The sequence below is a fragment of the Musa acuminata genome, chromosome BXJ1-7 (genome assembly GCF_036884655.1).
Source record: "Musa acuminata AAA Group cultivar baxijiao chromosome BXJ1-7, Cavendish_Baxijiao_AAA, whole genome shotgun sequence".
Taxonomy (NCBI): Eukaryota; Viridiplantae; Streptophyta; class Magnoliopsida; order Zingiberales; family Musaceae; genus Musa; species Musa acuminata.
Genome location: NC_088333.1, coordinates 42,946,393 through 42,969,388, shown reverse-complemented (window position 1 = coordinate 42,969,388; position 22,996 = coordinate 42,946,393). Strand labels below are relative to the sequence as shown.

Below are 22,996 nucleotides of genomic sequence, written 5' to 3'. Positions count from 1 at the left end.
ATTGTGATGTTCATGGATCTGTATAACGAGAATCGAATCACGATAATGAGACCGATTTATCTTTAAACACAGACCATAAATAATCTCGATCATAGGTTACTCGAGAGGGACATTGAGATAACTGGACAGATTGGTATGTTGTATATCCGTCTATATGATGGATGTGGCTGGTCTTATAGCTGCTCGTATGACGACACTAGGGATATAGTGTAAGTGCTCATTGAAGAATGAGTTCATTGATTAGTTCGCTCACAGGATGTTGGATAGTTGATTATACCTGATCGTCAAACAATGATTCCGTCGTCTTAGTAGTGTATTTGGTTCTTAGACTTGAGACACTAAAGATATCATGTATGAGTACTCCACTCTTTGATACTAGACTCATAGGCTTGAAAGTTTCAAATCTAACACAATCGGTCATCGAAAGTGGTAATCAACCTTACGAGAGCTATCGAGTGTCGATAGAAGATTATTCGCTCTCTATGTCATGAGAGAAATATCCCATGTGTTAATGATCTCTATGTCATGAGAGAAATATCCCATGTGTTTTTGCTCAGACAAATCTCTAGCCAAGGTCATTCGGATTGAGAAGCTTGATATACAATATCTCTTAGAGTATTAGATGGATGATGGACTATAAATACATGATAATTGAGAACAAATAGATATAATGGATTATATTCTTCGTATCGCTTGAGGATTATAACGAATTTATTAAATCAGAAAAAATTCTAATGTGTATGACTTATGACTAACTCAATATTAAACCTAAAGAGTCACATCTAAGGTAATTATTATGATACGTCGGATACGAGAACATAAAAAATACTCAATTTGCATTTCTTCATGCTCGTCAATGTCAACACATGTTACCTTTCAAAAACATGGCAAACCTCACTTGTTTTCCTGTCTATGCCTGCAACATATCAATAAAAACTCAGCAGTTCTCAGAATTATTTGATTTCATTAAAAATCAACAGAATCACACGATCGTGACTTGTCAGTAGCTAGAGTTCGTAGAGAAGGACTCTACAGTATCAAGAAGAGACCCATTTAAGGTGACATGCTTCAAATCAATGATATAATCATTTCGAAGAAATCCAAACCCAAAGGTTCCATCATCATACTCCCATATCCTACCATCCGCGTTTCTTGGATCACTGCTGGAGGAATCAGATAGGCTTCGAATTACCAAGTCGCAGCAGCCAGAGTTGATATGGAGAATGCGCGAGACGACTTCACTCTCAGTGCTTCTCCAATCGGAAGCCACAGAGCGAATATGCTCGCGGCTCCCATACAAATCCTGTTCCTCTCTAGGAAATGGTGATTCAAGAAATGCTGTGTTTGAAGTCCAGAAAACTGGAGAATAACACGAAAATCGACCCCCTGCTTCGCCAACCCTCCGACAAGTAATTCCACCGATATCATCGTAGGCAACAAGATAAAACTCAAGAACCCTGTCCTCAGAGATCCCCTATCAGAAGGAATGTTGTTTATAAGGGCTTGCAATGATCAAAGGAGAAGAAACCTAAAAATTAACTTACGATACACTTAATATCCCTAAAAGGATTAAAAGAAATTAAGTATAAATCGACAAGGAAAGAGAAGCAATCACCTTCCACAAGCCCTGCAAAGGCCGCTCTGGTGTGGGATAGCAGTTACGGATCTTCACAAAATGCTCTGCATGCCATCGTCGCCTCCTTTCGAAACGCTCCTTTTCCTTCTTTCTCTGCCTTCTCGTAGCCTTACCATCAATGGGGCTCGTCCGATTGGCAAAGTGCTGATAGATCTCCGACATCAACCGGTCCGGAGGGGAGGTGCCCTCAATTCGAAGCACCTCCTTCTGAACCCAATTGGAACTTTCTGCCCTAGCATTTGCGTCATGGCCCCGATTCTCTTCCAACACGAAATGGTTGCGACCCATGAAACTGACGGTCACGGGCACCAAGTCGGGATCTGAGAAACCCGAGGATGAGATCGAGGAGTCCGAAACCGCGCCCAGCAGATCCGCCACTAAGTCCAAGCGACAGCCGGGATGGAGGAAGCTAACGGGCTCGCCGTGGGAGGAGAGACCCAACCAGAGAAAGGGCACCTTGAGGATGCCGTATCCGTCTCTGGCTGCCTCGGTCGAGGGGGAGACTCGGGACCCGACAATGTAGGAGGGGCCCCACTCGAAGAAGACAAGATGCGGGTCGCCGGGGCCGATACGACGCCAGAACCCAATAAGGTCTTCCCAGCGGTCGAGGGCCTTGTAAAGGCGCGCGAAGGGGGAGCGGCGGCCAGCAGCGGCGGAGGAGGACCAGGACCGGAGGCGGGTGCTGAAGCCCCAGCGGCGCTCGCACATGAAGACCCAGAGGGGGCTCTCGTGGGCTGCGGCGCCGCAGAGGGCGGCAAAGCGGCGGGAGGTGCAGGCAAAGGCGGAGATCTCGGTGGGAGAGAGGAAGGAGAGGATGTTGAGCTGGATGTCCTCCGGGAAGTCGGAGAACGACATTGCCGGTGCCGGAGGGGGCGAGGCCATGGCTTAAGGGCCTGGTGTTAGGGTTGGGGATTGGATGGTGAAGCGCCCCTGCAGGAGGAGGCGAAGATCGACTTTGATAGACTTGTCAAGACGAGCGAGGAATTTGATAGACTAGGACGAGAGGTTCTGTCCCGAACGGCGATCTGTTTCGACTCCGGAGATCGAGCAGTGGGAGGATATCGCAACAGTTCAATTAACGAGAAATTGGGACGTGTTTAATGGGCGGAAATGGATCGAATCAGACGGGATACGAAAGAGATGCCCTAAACCCGACCCGATCAGAACGAATCGGATCCAAATGGGTTGGCCTAATGTCACGAGAATTGCCAAGTTGGGCATACACTCGAGCCTCTCCAAACCTAATGTTCATCAGGTGATAAATAAAACCCTGCTAATGTTGTGTTATTTAACCATGTAATTAGATGTGCAAGCACGTTCCCCATCAACCATTCCATGTACTATGACTTCATATCCTAATAATAAGAAATTATTTCGACTTTAAATCTAGGGAGCACTTGTATAATTATAATATCATGGTGTCTAACTAATTTACTTGAATAATTATAATGTTCTCGTCTCACTAGTTTATTTGTCCAACTATAATATCATCATCTCGTTAATTTTGTTGAGCCTAAATCATCTGTTAAAAATATTAAGATTAATATTGATAATAATAAATACATAAGACACGTGTAAATTAATTTTAATCTCTGAGACAAATCTAAGTGCTCCTTCAATTTATTCCAAGTCCAATCTATATATATATATATATATATATATATATATATATATATATATATATATATATATATATATATATATATATATATATATATATATATATATATATATATATAAACCTTCTTCCTTTCCGCGACTCTATAAACCACTAATTAGGAAGTTAAATTTAACACCGACCTTTCCATCGTTATCCTCCTCGATAACAAATCAACAAGCAACTCGACGGCACGAATTTGCACGAATTTACAACATACCGAGAAGAACAGCAAATTTTCTAAGAGAAGAAACATAATTACGATGCCAACTGAGAAACCCGATCCCCACATCGATTTCCAGTTCTCCTTCATACGATGAACAGATCGATCTAAAAACTAGAAAGAACTATAGGAAAAAAAAAAGGGAATCATAGTCGGATTTGATAATTTCTGATCTAAGAAGAAACGCCACGTCTTGCAAACAGGACGCACGAGTTTACCCCCCCGACCTTGGCTCCAACTCAAAAGCAAGCATCCAAAAGACAGCAACAGCAAAGAGCGGCCAAGCTGCACCACAAATCACCAACACCATCCACAATATGTTAGAAGCCTGAAATGTACTGACCATGGTCGATTTTGGACACGTGGCGAAATGGTTTTGGGGGGGGTGGGGGTGCGGTTGCGGAGAAGGATAAGAAAAACCAACCCCATTCATTTATGGCACGAGAAAGCGTTAAAAGGAAACGAACAGAACAATGTGGTGAACACGTAAGTCACAAAGAACGTGATCCGTCTGGGCCCTTCACGCGCCTCCACAACCGCCTCGCGCACGATAGCCGTGGATCCCCCTACCTGGCGCCGGTCGCCGCCACCGCCGTGAGACCAACGGAATCTGGCTCAGATCGGCGTCCCAGATGACCCTGCGGCGGCGATGCGGACGACGGAGGCGCGGATCTGCTGGTCCTGCGCCGGTTGGGAGGCCGCGGGGTCGCAGATCGGATCCCGTTCGATACTTCCATAATGGCGACCGAGAAGAGGGGAACGGGACACGAAAACAAGGGAAAAAGGTATAGGGAAAGAGTTCGTTTGGTTTGCATTACCATCCCTCCATGAAGGAAGGCCCGCTGCTCTGCTGCGGCGGCGGCGGTTGAGCATACGGCGGAGGGTATCCAGGCGGCAGGTACCCCTGCTGCGGGTAACCGGCCGGCGGGTAACCCTGTGGTGGGTACCCCGGTGGCGGGTAGGCGTCTTTCGGGTACCCCTCCGGCGGATAACCTAAAGTTAGCAAGAAACAGATAAAAACGATGATCAGAGATCCGAAACCAAAGAAACCGAACCAACCCTAACAAGGATGGACGAATGGATACCTTGGGGAGGGGGGACTCCGACGGGAGGCTGCTGCTGGTTGTAGTAGCTCATCTTATGGAGCCTTAGATCTGGGGCGGCGAGGCAAAGGCGAGGCGAGAGGCTGGTGGGTAAGAAATACCGGAGAGAGAGAGAAGGCAAAGGATTTTATAGTGGGGAGGGAGTTACCGACGCGCAACAAAACGGGCCGAGATAAACGCGTCTCGGTCCGCGTCGAGCGATTCATCCAATAATAACATCTCCAGCGACCCGTCTACGTATCAGTTCCTTTACGAATCTCAAAGCAACTCCACGGAGGTAAATCCGTGACGTGCCACCTTTTTTGGATTATGATTGGCCGTAGAGATAGGCCTGCTGGTGGGGCCCTGTTGTGTCTCTCATTGACGTGTGGGTAAATAAAGACATTTGACGCCGCCGGGTCACCAATGGGTATCGAACGTGCTCTTTTCTATTGGTGCTATTCGGCCTACTTGGATCTATCGGACACGACGACTAATTACTAGATAAGGATTCCCGGAACCGAACACCTTCCTCAAACGAATTGTTTGTCATTTATGTTTATTTGGCATTATATTTTTTTTATTTTTTAAATAGAAATAATTTGCTGAATAATTATTATTTGTCCATAAGATATGATACGACGCAAAACGTAACTTATCTTAGACTCATGTAATCATTCTGATGGGATGATATAAGGCTGAATGAGAATTTCGAATAGCGTTTGGATCATTTTTGGATATATAAGTTTGCATACAAAATATGTATAGGCTTATCTTTTACCTCCACACTATCAATCATTTTATGGATTTATGATGATTCTTTTTCCGAGTCTCTTTTTTCTTTCTTTACATACTGTTTGCTAAATTACTTGTGAGATTTTCTTTTTTTAAGATATCGAGGTTTGTTCGTCATTAGTTGTACAGCTCTTAAATTGACCTTCTTATATGATAAACATATCTCATAATATTTCAAAATAGATAATTTCAGTTAAATTCATGATAATACAGTCATTTATCAAACAGAAACCCCTTCACAAATGAAAATGCATTTAGCTTTCAGTTTGTTTTCTATAAATGTACTATTTTATCATATTATAGACTACGATGTTTCCTTTAAAACAACCAAAATATTAAAGAAATATATTTTATTTTAAAATGTTACAAATTTTATAACCTCGCATTAACAAATAGAGATACTATATATTATGTCAGACAAATGACAACATTTATACGATGACACATATATACTTTTGGTGTCGGCTCTATCTGACCAAATTAGGAAAAAATATAAATTTATGGCTCTAACTTCGTTTATCTGAAAAGATAATTATGAAGGTGATTCATCTGAAAATGTATTACTTTTGATATACAACAAGTGTACTGTGATTGATGAGTTAGCATGACTTGGTCCATGTTGGGAGTCTTCTCTCGACCAAGCTGGATGCCAAAGTCAACTAGACCCTCATAATAGGGCATTGATCAATGTTCTTTGGTGTACCGATTCGGGCACCGAGTTGTGTCTCTCCATCTCTGGGGTAGTTGATAGCTTATCTTCGTGAGATGGTCATGTCCTTGGGAAGGAGCGATGATTGGCGTTGGTCGGGATTCGGGCCGAATGACTACTCTCCTTCGTATACTGAATGGCGATTCCTGAGTTGAGACGTTCGTGGGTCGGGGGCGATCGTTCGCCTGCAAAAAGGGCTTTCGTCGGGTGATTTCTAAGTTTGGTCTCTCCGACAATCAAGTTAGTCAAGGATTAAATGGCCTCCCCTTGGTCGAACGTCGGCCAAGGGCTTTTATACTATTGTACAAGGGTTGGTTATATGTCAGTTCGATATAGCCGCTGACTATTGTGGGATGGGACGATGCATCTGACCAGTTGGTGTCTTGGGGGATGTCTGAGCAGCGTTAAACGGCATCGCCCCGAGCTCTCGAGATGGTCATATCGAACAGTGTCTTGGTACGGAACCTGAATTGGTGTGCGACATGGGGCTCTGACGACGTGTGGCTTTGGATTCTGATATCGGTTATGACTTAGCATGTAACGTTGACGGTGACCTGTCTCGAGCTCAAAATATGCCTTATCAAATTTGATGATGAACAGGATCCTCATCACGTTGAACCTTCGATTGGAAACTAATAGTATGCTCAATTGTCTCAACATGATTAAATTCAAGTTCCTATTATACTTAATTTACAGAACCAAATTAGAACAAACAACAAACACAGGTTCAATTGACGCAATGTTGAGCCAACACCAACAACATGTTCTTCTTAGATATAGAGTGTGAGAGGCGAACCAAGAAGCGCAGGCTATGAACACCATGATCTAAACATTACGTGCATCAAACCGGGAGAATTATCTACTTGAAGCTATCAGCCTCTGCAATGGTCTGCAATGCCGGCCTCCATTGCCCCTTCCGTGCCACCATGACGCTGTTTCTGCTGTCAACACTTCCCATGGTTTCCTCCTCTCCCTCCACCTGATAACAGAGGCCAATGTGCAACATCATCGTACATGAATGGACATAATAAGGCTACAATATCCCAATCATCCATTATGTTGATCGTATCTTAAATGACAAGGGACAAAAGTAGAATCTGTATGTTAGATTGTATGGGTAACCAATCACGTCAGGCTTAATGGGTTCGTCTGGCCACCCATACAAATTTTTAGGTGAAGAAGCAATTTTGGACCGACTGCTTTGTGCTGGTTTGAAATGCAAATTAGACGGATCTAAAGAGATTAGATAAATTTCTTTATAATATTTCCTTTTTAAAAGACAAAATCATCATTAACCTCCGATCGTTACCTTTATCTATTATCGCTCACCACCTTTATCTGTCATGAGGTCTACTCTCTTTATCGTTCGCTTTCATTATCGTCGTTTTCATTCTAATTCTTTTCTTTATCTTTCACCCATTGATGTTATTGTCTTTGCCCTCATCCTTACCACCATTGTCATGGAGATGATACACATGATGAATGAGGATGAGAGCGATGACAATAAAAGACAAGAGCAATGACGAGAATTGAAGATAATTAGGTAGAGGTGGTTATAACGAGTCGATGGCTATGGATAATATCATCTTTTAAGAAATAAAGATTACTCCATAAAAAAAAAAAATAGAGTATTTTATTTGAGAATCTATCCAAAAATATTAATCAAAATAAAATTATATAGAAAATTATATGGTTGAATTAGATCAAAAGAGATGAGTTGAGACGAAGTTTCCGTGAAACCTTACGATGTGAGGCACACAGCAGTTCTAGTGTTTTAGGTTTAGCTCGTCGCACATCGAATTCAATAGTTTGAAAGTAGCTAACATGTTTGTACCCGCAAAAATATATTATATTGCTTCGTCAATTGATCTTTCACTTCACTGAGTTTTAGCAAATCCGTGATCCATGACGTTCTATAAATAAATTAGACCTAACAGTAGGTTAGGTTCTGACTTGCATAAAGTCTCCTTTTATTTGTTCAAATTATTTTTCTTTACATTAGTTGTTCAAATTAAACCATTATAAATTATATGTCTTAATAAAATAAAAAGGCCATGTTTTCTATTTTATTGTCGTAGTTCTCTTATAATATGAGATGACAAGATGTAGACGGGTCATCTGAACCGCGGAATTCCCGGTTCGGAAGTCCACCGGTTCACGAGAACGAGAGAAGAAAACGGAAATGTTGGTTACCGAAAATACCCTTGCACAGTGAAGATATTTACCACGGAAGAAGAAGGGTTCGCTTCCTCGCGCTGCTTCCTCAGCTCCTCCTCCTTCTTGGCCAGCAACTTGCTGAGCCTCACGCGCCTCTTCGAGCCGAACTCTCTCAGCACATCTGTAGTAGATGGACGACGAAGGAGAGTCAGAAATGGAGAGAAAGAGAGGTGAAAGCCCATCGATGGACGGGGCCGTACCTTCGAAGCTGACGAGGCGGTAGAAGTGGCCAACAAGGAGGGTGTCGTCCGGGCGGAGCAGCTTCAGGTACCTCACCTGCTTTCCGTCTCCACCTCCGCTTCTTCTGCTGCTGCGATGGTGGGCGGCGGAGGAGGAGCGAGGGTGGGTGACGGTCATGATGACGGCGACGTAGTGGCCGGAGTTGGCGGCCATGATATCGCTGGCAGAGAGGGGACAGGAGTAACTCTCCACCCCCCCGTCGGGGTGCTGGATCACCGCCACCGCCGCCGCGTCCACCGCCTGGCAATTCCCCATGGTCGATCGATGTTATCCTCGCGTTCTCTGGTCACTCGCTCGGGCGGTGCTCTAAAGAAGGGACGCAGTGGGGAAGGATATATACGCACGCTAAGAAAACAAGAGCGCAGGGGGAAGAAGCGTAAATGACACCAGAAACCAAATGGTCAACGAGGAGGGGGCCAAACGCAAATGCCCGGCCAAAGCCACTAGCGGCCGTGCGTGCGTAACAGTGTTACATTGACCAACGGACCTTGTAACAGGCTCTACTTCGCTGATATTTATATTATCGCCACGGCAACAAGCACACGTAGAACGATTCTTAGTTGCATGTCTCCCAAATCAATACGCGTATGTCGAGAGCCGTAAAAGAAAATTCTCCATCCCCACGTGAAACTAGGATGGGGCCCACCTGAACGCTCCTATCATTCCTCGTCGATTCCAGGAGTCGGTGAGACGACTGTGGAGGATCCCGAAAGCGAGGTAAGTGTCGGAGTAGGCGGACACGTCAGAAAAAAAACATTTTGGTTGCCTTCACCAACGTGAAGCAGACGACGCCTTGGTTGGCGTATCGCTATTGTCCAACCTGTGAGTGTCGTCGATTGATGATGATGTATTCATTAGTGCTCAGTATGCGAACAGAATCCGGAATCCCGGCAAAGAAACTATGCTGTCTGCCCGAGGCTGCAATCGACCGACCCAATCGCCAAGCTAATCGTGTTAATTTACGCTTTCATCGAACTCATTTCGTCGTCTATTGAGGTGTGCGACCGCGATTTTGAGATTAAATATTCAATGACATAACTCTACGACGTAATTGTGATCACAAGGCACGAAAATGGCAGTTGTCTTTGTAATTTACGATAGGACTTTGTTTAGGTCTCCCAACAATGTGACTTCTCCCCCAACCCGACCCGCAACTGTAATCGACCAAAATCGTGTGGAGTCTGACGTGACAGTGAATTGGGGCCCGATTTGCACATTGGGCGAACTGAACCGGACCGTGGCGAGGTCATGACCCAACCCGGCCTAGTTGTATCGCCTACTCGATTCTGCGGCTGGGACACGTTGCCCTAACGCCGCCGCCTCCGGTCGCAGGCACCACCGCCTCTGCTTCGTTGGTCTTGTATTCGCCTCCTGTTGCAACTTCCTCTTGGGTTTTCACCGATCGAAAGTGTATTTTCCTGTGCAACTGCCGTCGTCTGTCATGAATCGCGTGGTCCGGCAGCTCTCCTCGTCCCTGGCGTTCCTCCGGCCGCGGCCGGAGCCTCAACTGTCGGGTGGTTCGCTCGGAGGCGGTCTCGGTGGGTGGATGGGGGCGCGGGGCATCCGGGTGGCGGTGCGGAACGGGAACCTGGAGCAGGCGCTGCGGCTGATGGAGCGGAAGATGCGGGAGAGCGGGATGGAGCGCCTCATCAAGCGGCGGGTACCTTATCACCTCAAGAACTCCGAGAAGCGCGTCCTCGCCCGCAAGAAACTCCAGCTCCGCCTCCGTTCCCAGGAATTTTCCCGGAAGCTCCGCGCCATCATCGTCAAGAAGATCAGGTCGGCCTCTTCTCCGTCCCTCTTGATGTCTTCCTTCATTTATCTAGAACTAGATCGAACGCTTTGTATCAAAAAAGTTAATATGCATTGAAGTATCTGGTTTAGATCAGCAATATTTCGTATGAGGTTAACACAGTGTTGTGTCTGCTATTTCTCAAATAGGACGTCGAGTTATTGGTTGATTCGATGCATAAAGGGATCTTCGAGATCCTACCATGCTATCAAGTTAAAAGTAAATAAAAAAAAAGTGGAAAATGAGATAGCAATTCAAGATAAAAATCTCTCCTAAGAATGTCTGTCCCTCAAACCCTTTGATACTCTTTAGATTTCGAGACCACCTTAGTTTTTGTATGCAAGTGTTGATCATCATGTTCTTTATTTGTTTCATGGAGTGTCACTTGTGGATGACAAACTCTAGAAAAAGGTATTTTAGAGATTATCGAGTGGAAGGGGTTATGTATGTAAGTGTTGTTCATCATGTTCTGCATTTGGTTCATGGAGTGCCATTTGTTGAAGTTAAGCTCAACAAAATGTATTTTGAGGTTATCGAGTGGAAGGGCTCTGATTTTCAACTTGTGTGTTTTAAGCATTTAAGTCTGTATCAGGTCCCTACAAGAGAGGAGTGTTTAATGGATATAAGTCTTCAGAAAGGTATCAACAAAAAAACCTGTGTTGATTGTTATAGAGCTCATGTAATTTGGCTTGTTGGCACTTCGCGCAAATGTTGCTGAAACATCCTTGAGTGGCACCGACATGGGTTTCATGTTTTGCCAAAGGTGTTCCTACATGATAGCCAACTGATATAGGACTCATGTCAACCAGCATGAAGCTAAGGTCGGTTTTACATGCTTATGCCATAAAGCTGAAATTTGTTGTTTGACATGGTTAGTAATGGAAGTCAAGAGCTATAACCAACTGATGTTCTTAAATGGCATTGTAGCCTAATTTTTAAAAACAGGCTGCAAAGGGCACCATAAAGTTCGGTTTACCTATTAGGGTTGATGGTCATATGATCAATGATTCAATATTAATATGAAAACAATTTAGTCAAGTTTGATTTGTCTGAGAATAAAAAGATCGAGTATATAAATCACATAGGAGTCATAGAGTTAGAGATGGTCTGTGCCAGGAAAATCTAGCGTCAAGTAATATAACAGGTAATTTCTCTGTCCAAGTCTTGCTAGGTTTATGCTCTATATTGTTATAGTATGATTTATGAACTTGGGTTGAATAAGATGTTTTGAATGTGACTCACACATGATTGGATTGGTTGCATGTTGATCTATCTTGGCTTGATTAGCCTAATTATTTGGATCAACTAGATGAATGTCAACTAGAAATTAACCCAATGTAACCTATCTTGATTTCCACCATCAGTAGTGATAAGGGACCATTTGGTCGGTTGACCATTGGTGCGGCCCATAGTCTCGCGAGGAATTGTCCGCTTCAGGCGATAGGCGTACCCACACGGTTTTGTCCTTTCGGCGCTTGTGAGCTCCAAAAGGCGCCTCTGAAGGTAAGGGAGACCTGATGGACTTATGAACCCTTGGTTCCTATACTCCTCAACCAATGTGGGACTAAATGACTTTATCAGTACTCCCTCCCGTAGGGGAGACAAGGGCTCATAACCAAGGTGCACGGCTCGGGAGCGAGTTTGCTCGACCAAGGTGCAAGCCTTGGGCCCTTCTTCTAGCACCAAAATGTTCCGCGAACCTCGAGCCGTGATCGCGTGGCTGACATAGCTTAGTCCGACTGGCGACGTCCAGGATCGTCCTAAGGGCGAAGATCTCGGTTGGTCGGGTCGAGATTGGACTTGGTGGCGACACGCTTCTTCCCCGAACTCGTTCACCTGTGCTGCACTTGGATTCCTACGCACAGGCCTAGGTCGGGATGGGGGATTTTCCCGACTTGGGCCCCTGCGAAGCTTGAGTCAGTGGTCTGCTAATATTCTCATGCCCCTCGTCAGATGCTGGCGAGGGGTTTTTATTGTGACTCCTAGGGGTCGATCGTACGACCGACCCCGGTGAGCGACGAATGTACCTTTGGGTGTTCGTTGTTTGGGATACGTGGGATGGCGTAATGTTATCACAGACTTAGCTGGTTTTGCCTAAGTCGTGCGGCACCCTTGCGTGTCCGTCCGCAAAGGTCAGCCTCCCCGAAGCCTCCCATGTCCCTTAGGACCCACAAAAGAGAGAACGGGTTAGAGAAAACGCCTCATTCGGTATCCACAAGCAAACATTTCTGAAAACACTTCATAGACAATACAAATTACAAACAAACTTTACAAGCTCTGAACAGTTGCACAACAAAGGGTAAAATGGTCCACTACAAACAAAAAATCTCTCACAAGTGTCCACGTGATACAACATTTATTTACAAACCTAAAACGGCCACCAAACCCAACTAAAATGGGACTATTAAGCTTTTGGTTGTCTCTCTACATGTTAGGCAAAGTATGAACATACCAAAAGACACGGACATATATAAGCATTACATCAAACATCCTGTTTAGAAGTTTGTCCGTGACAATGTGGCGTCGTCTCAGGTTTCCCGAAACGATCCTTATTTCGGCGAGACTGGTTGGCGCGGAGCCAAACGGCGCGAGGAGATGATCATTGCATCTCGGATTATCGACAGCACATTTGTCGTGGCTCTATCTCCCTCCCGAGGTCTTGTGCTCGGGCTGATGTGGCGGGGGTCAGGTCCTCGTAGGATGATCCATAATGTGCCCTATCAAGTAGTGTGTTTCATATTTGTATGTTATAACCTTAATATTCCCATGACTTCACATACACATGCATATGTATAATATCTCTAATATATATATATATATATTTATTTATTTATATTTATATTTATATAAGTAAAAGAAAAATCTGTGACGTCGCCTCTCTTCTCCCCACACGGATGAGAGGTTGCCGACGGACGAGGAGGGAGAGCGGCGCAAGTACTCCTCTTCTCCTTTTTCTTTCTTCCCCTTCTCCCTCTTCTTTCTTCTCCCTCGGTCACCCCTCTTCTTTCTTCTTCCTCGGTCAGTGTCGATTTAAAACCATAACGGGGCGAAAATAATCAATCGATGGTACTGTCCGGTAATGGGCAGTCCATGTACCGGTCTGCTGGTGGACCGGTACATACTGTCTGGTACGAATGATATTATTCGAAATTGAAGACCTTGGTAAAAAGTATTTTCCCTCCTAATTTGAATCTCTACTGTCTATATGTCAGCCATTGGCATATATCAGTCATTAGTTTGGTGACTTTAAGTTGATAATATATGGTGATTACTGATGTAGATGCTTAGCGCAAAAGTTATCTTTGTTCTTGCTGTCCCTGATTTGTGCAGTGGGTGATAGGTACCAGATCAATTTGACCAAAGTGAAGCACATGAGACCACTTTATACCATGTCAAATATTTGATAAACCTTAACGAGTCATTGTTTAACTTAAATTGTGTAAAATTGTTCTAAAGGGTTTGGATATGTCTTCTTTGAACAATTATGAGATGAAGAGTGAAAGTTAAACAAGGATAATCAGTGTAGGGAGCAAGGATATGACATTATGCACTGGACACTGGTGGGAGCCTTGTGTGGTGGGCCACACTTTCTAGGAAGCAAGGATATAATGTCAAACCAGTATCATCTGAAGCTATTTGTTAGAACATAAGATCTGCAAAGAACTATAATTGTGAGAGGAACTTTATGAAGTAGATGAAAAATACATATCCTAAGTCACTGGCACTGATTTCTTATGGAGTGTAGTTTAAATTAGAATGTGGATGACATCATAGATCTTTTTCCTTTCTGCTGGACATGCTAGATTTCTGTTTCTGGCCTAAATTAGGAGTTTAAATAAGAATGTACCCACTTAGTTGTACATTTGATTGGGCCTTCCCAGATGCTTAAGTCTGTTGATTTGATTTGGTTCCCATGCTTTATTTTCATTTCAAGTCCACATATGTGGGCTGGTGATATCCCTGGATTCCTTTCTGAGCTGAGAGAGACACACTACTTTTTATTTTTCCTGTAATAATCACGAAGTCTAGGCTCATTGTAGAATTTTAGTCTGTTTTAGCTTTCTTACATTCAGAAATTTATTTGTTTAATAGTGATCTGTGGTGCTTGGACATTATCAGAATGATCATCTTATATTTTGAATAGGAGGGTGATACCTAAGTGGCAAAGTTGTGCTGGCCTAATCGAAGTTAATTGATGATCGACTAAAACACAATTCATATTAGCATCCTTATTCTTCCCTAACCAAAGGCAAAATTTTGATGGTTTCTTGCAGCAGTATTACTAGTGAGCTAGAAGAAGTGTGCAGTCACTAATTACTAATATCTGTTTTCTTTAAGGAAGATATATTATTATCAGTTAACATGGATACACAAGACAAATTTCACGCTGGAGTTCCTGCAGACCGAAAATTTTGTTACTGACAACTTTCTGTGGCTCAACGTTGCAGGGGTCTTTGAGATCTGCTGCTGAGGTTGGCGAGCAAGGTTGAGCAAATTTCGACACCAAATAGTCGGTAAAAATAAAAGGTTCTCTTTTCTTGTTCCTCCAATGTGTCTGTGCAGTGGCATAAACTACATGCTACCTCATTTGGAATTTATGTGGTCTTTGGAATCATTTGATTCCACTTTTTAATTTATTCCTCTTGGTTAATTCTCTGACATTCCAGACATACAACTGTGAAGTGTGCATTTTTATCATTAGTGGATTATTAGATGATGATTCCTCAACGCCGCCTGTGTCTTTAGCAGGCTATGTTTTAGCTACTTGTGACATGCAGATGACCTTTTCCAATCTATTATCTTGGGAGGTGGAAGTATCAAACAAAAAGTCTATAGAGCCTTCTCGCAAATCATCACTCTTTCTCTTCCCCATCTCAACTACTATGTGCACAGGAAGGAGGTCCATCTGCATTGTACGCTCTTATCTTTGCAGATTGTGTGATTAGCAAAAGATAATTCCCACCCACATAGTTCCTGTGATTAAAATGCAGATTGCATCCAATGATTGAGATGGTAATATTAGCTGTTATGCTGTGCATGCAAAAGATCGCTGACCCTACAGTTTAAAAGGAGTTATCAAGAACACATGGTGAGATTATTGAGCTCCACCTACTTTTGCAGCAAAGCATGCCACCTTTTACTCGGAAGCAGAGGACCACCACCACCGCCACCGCCCCTTGAGAATTTGGCAAACACAAAAGAGCACTTTTGCATGAGGAATTCTTGTTTCATCCACCACAAAAGTTTGCAGAACCGAACAAAAACAGGTGATCTCATGGTATTATTCTGTTCTCTCATGTTGCACTGCAGCGCTTGAAATTGTTGCGACCTCGGCGATGCTATGCAGCGCTGGCTTCCACTGCCTATGGCGTGCACCAGCAGCCCTCGCTCCGGTGCTCATCATGCCACGTACGGCTTCCTCCAACTCCGTGTCCAGCTGCGCCTCCACTTGGTCAGTCTCTTCCCGAGACTGCAGCAAATCACATCAAACAAGGGATTAAATGGCGATCCGGACGCCATGGCCGTCCGTTTGGTATCGAGTCTCTTCCTCGTCCCCATAAAGAGCACGACTTTTCTTGGACCTAACGGTGGTTGTTTGGCTGTACTGAAAGAAATCACTCTACACGAACTTACCATCGCCGCCGGTGAATTCTCTGCCTCCGCCACACGACCACCGTTGTCATAGTGCTCGGCTCCGCTACCTTTCCTGGGCCTGGATCTTATCTCCTTGCGTTTGACGAGCAGCCGGCTCAGCCTGACTTGTTTCTTTGATGCGAACTCCCTCAACACCTCTGCCAATAATTTCCAAGACTTCAGATCAACAGACGGAACAACGACAGGAAGAAGGCGTCGTCGAGAGCGACCTTCGAAGGTAACGAGGCGGTAGACATGGCCGATGAGGAGGGCGTCGTCCGGCCGGAGCAGCTTAAGGTACCTCGTCGGCGAGCTGCGGTGGTCGGAGGAGCGAGGACGGGGGGTGGTGATGACGACAGCAACGTAGTGGCCGGGGTTGGCGGCCATGACTTGGGTGGCGGGGAGGGAGTGGTAGGCCTTCTCCAGCCTGCCGTCCTGGTGATGGATCACCAACGTCGCTGCCTCCGCCGCCTGGCAGTTCCCCATATGGATCGATGGAGCTTGTCGTCCTTCTCTCGCGATCTCCCACGCAAATAATTGGTATATAATGATAGGGGCGGCAATTAATACCTGTACGTGCCTGTGACAGTGATGCGGGTGGAAGAGCATGTGTATACCATTGCCTATGAGAGAGGAGGAGCAGAATCCAGATAACGATAAAAGGAATCGAAAGTCCAATACGTACAGGGAGACAGGGTCTATTATAGGGTCGATTTAAAAAAAACACTCTAACTTTAGATTTTTTTTTTTGAAATCGCTTCACATTTCAAAAATTTTGTAGAATATGTTTTTTTAGAAATAACTATTTTACTTTGGTCATCACCATCCTCCGTTATGCCTTGGCTTGAGCCCTGATCATGCCTCCACCTAATTGGTTACCCCTCTTCACCTCATGTCTGGTCGTTACATCTATTCGTTTATCCTTACTTACTCGTCGTGATCGATAGTAAACCTCATCGGTCACCCCCCTCCTTTCTTCTAACTATTTTGTATTATTGTGCGTGAGTTAGCAGACAACACTGACCATCCCTTGTTCCTCCCCTAGCCACTTATGTATCACGTGCACATTGGGTAACAAAATTGATTAACCTCTTCTCCCATGATCACTTACACCTCCATTTGTTGATGGTAACATCAATACCCCCTCCCCCCTCCTTCGTTGCTCATGCCTCCACACGAGAGTTACGATCGATCATGACAAGAATTAGTGGGTATGCAAGGGTCGAACAATCAAGCGTCCGTGGAGCTAAGATTTAAGTTAGGGTTGTAATAAATTTTTTTAGAGTTAAACAAAATTATCTTTTCAGGGGTGCTTTATCAAAATTTTCAAATTTCGAATACTATTGAAAAAAAAAATCAGATACTTTTTTTTTAAAATCGCTCACATATATATATATATATATATAAAAGCTAAAACAAGAAGCTAAACTCTAAAAGTGCAGTTTAGGTTTCGTGACAATCTGTGACTACGGAATTCTTTGATTGCAAAAGCAGCGGCCGGCACGCGACGGATGCTGGCAGCAGCGTTGTCAGGGGACGACGAGCGAACCTGCTCTGGTGTACGTCGACGCACACGGCGGTGGGAGGAGGTCGACGAAAGACTATGTACTTTTTGTCGACGATTAGTTTTAGATGAGAGTGGAGCTTCCAGCGCAGGCGGCGATTAATGGCTTCTCTAGCTACGTTGTATCATGACGATGGTTATTGTTTCGAGGGATTCCTCTTTCATGATACGTGAGGATAGAGGTTCTGCCTCGAGTCTTACACCCCCTACGAAACTAAATATATTCTACCAATTGATCTAAGGATGCATGGCAATTTACCGACAAAAAAAAAGCTCTTTATTAGTGACTTTTATCGGATGAGACTCCTATAATTAATTTTATAAAAATTAATAATATTCTTGAATCGAATCATTTCAAGTGATAAATCCATGGATCAATTCAATCCGATCTAACGATTATGATTTGGATCAAGTTGATTCGGCTCGAACTTCATTGAATTAGTGAACGAGTATAAGCTGTGTAATACAAGTTTAACCAAGATGATTTTATCGAATCAATTTAATTTTTTAACTATTAACACACAATTCTAAGATATTTAGTATTAATTTTTATAATTTGTTAAGGTGAATAAATTTTAAACGAGAAATTTTTTTGGTTGAAATGATGATTGAGTATAACTCATTGAATTTTTATCAAAATCTTTTAAACTTCTAAAGAATTACGAGGGTAAGGTGATAATATATTCAGTATATATATTTTATTTTTGTATGAATTTAGAGTAATTAATCTTTAAAATAGGATAGTTTTAAGTTGAATGTATGATCGAGCATAACTCAAGTATAATAGGATTGTAACTCAAGTAGAACTCTTTAAATTTTTATTAAATCTATCTAAATTTTTCTAAAACTATCAGGATGAAATATAATATGTTTAGGAAAAGGAGGTCATGAAGTGAGAGGAAGACGAGAGGGAGAAGAAGTTAAGAGAGAGGATTAGGAGGAGAAAGCAAATATGAAGAGGAAAGAGGCAACAGAGGAGGAGGTGGAGAAGACCAATGTACTTTGAAAAAATAAATGAGTAATCTAGAGTTTAATTAAATCAATTAAATAGTTAGCATTTACTTGAACTAGACTAGTTCGATTAAACTCAAAATTTGGTTCAGTCCTAAAAAATTAAGTCAAACCTAATTAAAGGATAATAATTTCACTAAGAGTATTTTAATTAAAGTTTAAAAACCAAATATGAGGGCACTATTTCATAAAAACCTATTAGTAGGAGCTTTTTAGATAAATTACCAATGATCTAAAAGTAACTTTATATATATTAGTAATAAGTTTTTAGATTGTAGTAATATTGATTATAGATATAATCAATATTACGACAATCTAAAAACTTATTACTAATATATACAAAGTCAATCTTCATATTACTAAAAGTAATATTGATTATATATATATATATATATATATATATATATATATGATAAAATTTTAAAAAATATCAAGTTTTTATTTTTTTTCCCTATAAAACATCTATTTTTTAGATCATTTCTATACACGTTCCTTATTTTCTAAAAGATAAGATCACCCTTGATCTTCACCCCATCGATTGTCGCCTCTACTTTATCGTGATTATTTTCACCCTTAGTCACTTGTCACTTTTGCATGGTCACCCCATATTGAAGGAGCACGCTTAGCTCGTTTTTGCCCCACTTTCACCTCTTATAGCTTCTTAATCAAGGGAGGAAAGTAACTTAGAAAGGAAGCACATCCAACACTTGGCATGGTGGACCATACAAGGGACAAGGGAGGGGAAGCCCCATCATGGTCACTTCCTTCCCCTCCACCAAGATCGATGATGAGGATAATGGGGTGGAGGTCGAGCCTTAATAACACCTCAATAATATAACGGCAAGGGTGAGGGCGCCGCGACGAATGAGATTGAGGGTAGTGAGATAGAGGTGCAAGTAACGATCGACGAGGCAAAGGTCAAAGGTAACTCGCTTTTTTAAAAATAAAATGTGCTGGGGAATAAAGCAAAAAGGGATGCTCTACCAAAAAAAAAAAAGTAAAAACTTAAAACTTATTTTTGGGATAATTTACCCATACGTATATATATAATTAATATTACTATAATCTAAAGACTTATTGTTAATATATACAAAGTCACCCTTCAATCACTTACTAGACTAGGAAAGTATCAATAAATTTAAATTTTATGATTGCACTTATTGATTTCAACATTGATAAATATATTTAGTCTCACAAGAATATTAGAAGTAAGGCGTTAGAAGAATCAGAGTCATCTCGAACTTTGCCAAATATTATTTTTTTCTCTCTCCGTCTCATATCTTTCATAAAATACATGGTGATACATCATCATTTGTCTTGATTAATGTGAATATCCTCGAGGATGCACAAGGAATTATCTACTTTGCATGGGCTCACAAAATGAGGCATCCAGGGTAGAAGTGACTTTGATACTTATAAGACCTTAGTTGTTAATATGTGTTCTAGTGCCCTCGATAGGAGAAGGATTTTTTGAGCCCCTACTTAGTTCACTACCAGATAAATCATCATTTATCTCGATCAATGCGAGTTTGAGTACTCATTATGAATTATCCATGTTGGATGGACCTCACACAATTTTGCTGATTTCCCTTAAATGACTTTGGCACTTATAAAACCTTTGTTGAAAAAGAAGGTTTAAAGCTCAAAAGGATTGGAACATCAGAGTTCACAAGAGATGAGATCAGGAAGGGAACAAACGGTTGAGCGTTCTCCTCACCATCGAATGCTTCATTTGCTTGGTGGTTCGATTGGACAAATGGCATAACCATGATAGATTAGCCAAGTGAGATTGATTGTAGTGATTGCAATTTTCTCAGAGCCTTGGCGGTTCATTTAAGTGCCAACGTGGAACATTTTTATTGGCCCAAAGCTATACATCGGTGGCATGATTGTGGAAAAACTAAAATAATGGTGATGGATCGCACAAGTGGATCTAAATAGATGTTGTGTACAATATATAAACTAGACAACACACATGACACCCTAAGGAGCTATAATCATATAATCGAATCTAGTCATGAAGTGTTGTCTCCTTACGGTGACATGGTTGAATCGATGCTGAAAGAGTCTTCTATGATGATGCGATTGAATCTAGTCATGAAACATTCCTTTATGATGATATGATCAAATTCGATCATGAAGCATCCCCTTATAGTGATATGGATGAATCTGAGTATGAAGTGTTCCTATATGACAATGTAAATAAACACAAAGCCTCCCTTAATAATAACATAGTAGAATTTGATCATGAAACATCTCCTGACAAAAATGTGACCAAATTCGAGCTTAAGATGTCACACCTTAACCTAACTGAATCAATGCATGCTAATCTAGGCAACATTGTAGTTAAAGTCAACTTTAATACGACTATTAGGCAACCCAAAGCTCATATTCAAGCACACACTTGAATGATATAACCAGAAAACCTACTGAACGAGGCATCATGTCTTGACCCCTTTCATATATCCAAAAATGATTGAGGTAAGACGATAGGGGGACTTTGACACGTAGGCAATTTGATGACGCTTAGACTTATGCAATCGACAAGTTAGTTAAATCCTTGTCCTATAGGAATGACAACTCAATGCTTATAGGATGATCTATTCCACCAAAATAACAATTGGCAGGCATCGACGTTAATGCAAGTTGTTATTGCTTGATCGTAGTGTCTGACAATTTCACATGATCTCATGACCCAATGATTGTCATATGACATGCTTAACTTGAGAGAGAGAGAGCGAGAGAGATGGGATTTGACCTCTTTCGTTTGCCGGAGTTCGCTTGTTGGGAGAATAAAGAGCAGACAAGAAGTTGTGGGTTTGAAGACGTTTCCCACTCACGTCTCCACCGTACGCCAACTCGATTCACGAGCAAGTCGGCGACTCGTAAATCAAACTCCACGGCTTATAAAAACCAATGATCTGCTTGTGGTGTTCAAACCACGAACCCAAATTTACAGACGGATGAAGATGACAACGAGAACTATACATTTATTTGATTAGCTTCACCTAACGATTCCTTTAATGTCCTCTGCTGCTATGTCCATTGTTTCTTCTTCTTCTGCTACGCACGCATCGGTTTCTTGCTTTCGAGTCTTTTTCTCTTCCCACAAAGCTGTACTGAAACAGAAGGCTTTTGCATTCACAGATGACATCCCAATTGATTGGATTTTTGTTGTTGGAAGGAATCGAAAGCGAACGCACGTCGATATCGATCTCGGTTTTCTGTTTATGGGAGTATATGTATTCAGGATTTGTCACTACATCTCTATCAGCAGCTTTCAAACAAGAACAAAAGAAGGATCTCAGTGTATCCATCACATCTTCTTTCTCCATCTTTGTCTACAGTTACTATTTATTTGCAATTAATACGATTTAATATTTGCAAACGTTCCCATGGGCTTGATTGCTTCCTAAGAAACTTTGGAATCATATATTTTCGAAGATATAGAGTAGCACAAGGTAGGTTTCTCTTGTGCAAATTCTAACTGTGTTCATGTAGGTGATACATCCTTTTGTTGCCACCTACTCCCACTCGCATATCGACTAATTAAATTACCTCATGTAATTAGTTATTTTTAGTATATCAGGTTTTACACTTTCAAAAATTATGTTTAGGATCCTTATACTTATAAAAGTGAAACATTTAATCTCGTTTCTCCTCACGTCGTCGTCAACTATGATGATGAAAATACCACACATACTCAATTGTAAACTTAAGTGAAACATAGTCAATATGTGCTCAATGATAAACCATGTGGTATTTCGGTCAACAGAATCGACAATATGAGAAGAAATGAACTTAAATATTTTATTTTTATAAATATAAGGATCCCAATAATTTTTAAAAAAAAATAAGAATCGAGATGCTAAATGTAGCTAATTACAGGGATAATCTATAATTAGCCCACAACATATACTCATTTAACTTTGGGTAATGAGGTTAGAATCCTGCCTTTACCACTTATCCTTCATAAATAATTTTTTTTTGATAAATATTTACATTTAGCTTTTTGTATTTGAGATTAGTAGTCATATTTGCTACATAATTCTATCATTTGAGTAGAGTTTTAAAGAGGTCGATAAAAGAATTCTTTAAAATTTATGTGAAATGATGTACATGTGTCACTCCATTGTTTTAACTTGCCACAAGTAAAACATAAAAGATTTGAAAAAAATAAAAGATGTGGGTTCATGATCTCGTAAAATTTAGCATATCTGATGAGATAGGAAATGTGTATTCTCATAAAGCCTAAAGGTTGCAATTTTATAGTGGCTATGAGTTGAAGGAAACTAAAAAAATTAATCCATGAGATAATTATTTATAATCATTAATTATTATTTGAATGTAGAGAGATGCATGAAATTATGGAACATTACAAATATTACCATATGAGTAGACATCAGATTCATGTGCCATAATAGGGTTACCACATG

General features: G+C 41.8%; 5 protein-coding genes across 5 annotated transcripts; 1 reads left to right on the top strand and 4 right to left on the bottom strand.

Moving 5' to 3' along the window:
* Window positions 1-944: 944 nt before the first annotated feature.
* LOC103992878 (F-box protein At3g12350) lies at window positions 945-3,245 on the bottom strand. The gene is made up of 2 exons (XM_009412774.3): window positions 1,616-3,245; window positions 945-1,474 (listed from the first exon to the last, which is right to left on the bottom strand). Exons 1-2 carry the CDS (start codon window positions 2,516-2,518, stop codon window positions 1,001-1,003), a joined length of 1,377 nt encoding a protein of 458 aa, XP_009411049.2. The 5' UTR covers window positions 2,519-3,245; the 3' UTR covers window positions 945-1,000.
* Window positions 3,246-3,510: 265 nt separating this feature from the next.
* LOC103992877 (cysteine-rich and transmembrane domain-containing protein WIH2) lies at window positions 3,511-4,757 on the bottom strand. Its single transcript, XM_009412773.3, has 3 exons — window positions 4,602-4,757; window positions 4,335-4,509; window positions 3,511-3,801 (listed from the first exon to the last, which is right to left on the bottom strand). Exons 1-3 carry the CDS (start codon window positions 4,651-4,653, stop codon window positions 3,756-3,758), a joined length of 273 nt encoding a protein of 90 aa, XP_009411048.2. The 5' UTR covers window positions 4,654-4,757; the 3' UTR covers window positions 3,511-3,755.
* Window positions 4,758-6,661: 1,904 nt separating this feature from the next.
* On the bottom strand, window positions 6,662-8,974 carry LOC135680060 (uncharacterized). Its single transcript, XM_065194050.1, has 3 exons — window positions 8,520-8,974; window positions 8,328-8,440; window positions 6,662-7,081 (listed from the first exon to the last, which is right to left on the bottom strand). The coding sequence occupies exons 1-3, from the start codon at window positions 8,812-8,814 to the stop codon at window positions 6,962-6,964; spliced, it is 528 nt and encodes a 175-aa protein (XP_065050122.1). The 5' UTR covers window positions 8,815-8,974; the 3' UTR covers window positions 6,662-6,961.
* A 773-nt stretch (window positions 8,975-9,747) lies between these two features.
* Window positions 9,748-15,079, top strand: LOC135679582 (uncharacterized). Its single transcript, XM_065193486.1, has 2 exons — window positions 9,748-10,338; window positions 14,800-15,079. The coding sequence occupies exons 1-2, from the start codon at window positions 10,001-10,003 to the stop codon at window positions 14,807-14,809; spliced, it is 348 nt and encodes a 115-aa protein (XP_065049558.1). The 5' UTR covers window positions 9,748-10,000; the 3' UTR covers window positions 14,810-15,079.
* Window positions 15,080-15,557: 478 nt separating this feature from the next.
* LOC103992874 (uncharacterized) lies at window positions 15,558-16,584 on the bottom strand. The gene is made up of 3 exons (XM_009412769.3): window positions 16,216-16,584; window positions 15,986-16,143; window positions 15,558-15,821 (listed from the first exon to the last, which is right to left on the bottom strand). The coding sequence occupies exons 1-3, from the start codon at window positions 16,469-16,471 to the stop codon at window positions 15,633-15,635; spliced, it is 603 nt and encodes a 200-aa protein (XP_009411044.2). The 5' UTR covers window positions 16,472-16,584; the 3' UTR covers window positions 15,558-15,632.
* Between the last annotated feature and the right edge of the window lie 6,412 nt (window positions 16,585-22,996).

Bases quoted from the DNA above. Each gene is read 5' to 3' on its own strand.
- LOC103992877 (XM_009412773.3), bottom strand. From the start codon at position 4,653: ATGAGCTACTACAACCAGCAGCAGCCTCCCGTCGGAGTCCCCCCTCCC. The intron at 4,510-4,601 runs GTATCCATTCGT...TGCTAACTTTAG, and splicing joins CGGAGTCCCCCCTCCCCAAG to GTTATCCGCCGGAGGGGTAC. The intron at 3,802-4,334 runs GTAATGCAAACC...TTTGTGGTGCAG, and splicing joins CCTTCCTTCATGGAGGGATG to CTTGGCCGCTCTTTGCTGTT.
- LOC103992874 (XM_009412769.3), bottom strand. From the start codon at position 16,471: ATGGGGAACTGCCAGGCGGCGGAGGCAGCGACGTTGGTGATCCATCAC. The intron at 16,144-16,215 runs GTCGCTCTCGAC...AATTATTGGCAG, and splicing joins CCGCCTCGTTACCTTCGAAG to AGGTGTTGAGGGAGTTCGCA. The intron at 15,822-15,985 runs GTAAGTTCGTGT...GATTTGCTGCAG, and splicing joins AGAATTCACCGGCGGCGATG to TCTCGGGAAGAGACTGACCA.
- LOC135679582 (XM_065193486.1), top strand. From the start codon at position 10,001: ATGAATCGCGTGGTCCGGCAGCTCTCCTCGTCCCTGGCGTTCCTCCGG.
- LOC103992878 (XM_009412774.3), bottom strand. From the start codon at position 2,518: ATGGCCTCGCCCCCTCCGGCACCGGCAATGTCGTTCTCCGACTTCCCG. The intron at 1,475-1,615 runs GTGATTGCTTCT...TCCTTCTGATAG, and splicing joins CTTTGCAGGGCTTGTGGAAG to GGGATCTCTGAGGACAGGGT.
- LOC135680060 (XM_065194050.1), bottom strand. From the start codon at position 8,814: ATGGGGAATTGCCAGGCGGTGGACGCGGCGGCGGTGGCGGTGATCCAG. The intron at 8,441-8,519 runs GTACGGCCCCGT...CATCTACTACAG, and splicing joins CCGCCTCGTCAGCTTCGAAG to ATGTGCTGAGAGAGTTCGGC. The intron at 7,082-8,327 runs GTAAATATCTTC...CTCTGTTATCAG, and splicing joins CGAACCCTTCTTCTTCCGTG to GTGGAGGGAGAGGAGGAAAC.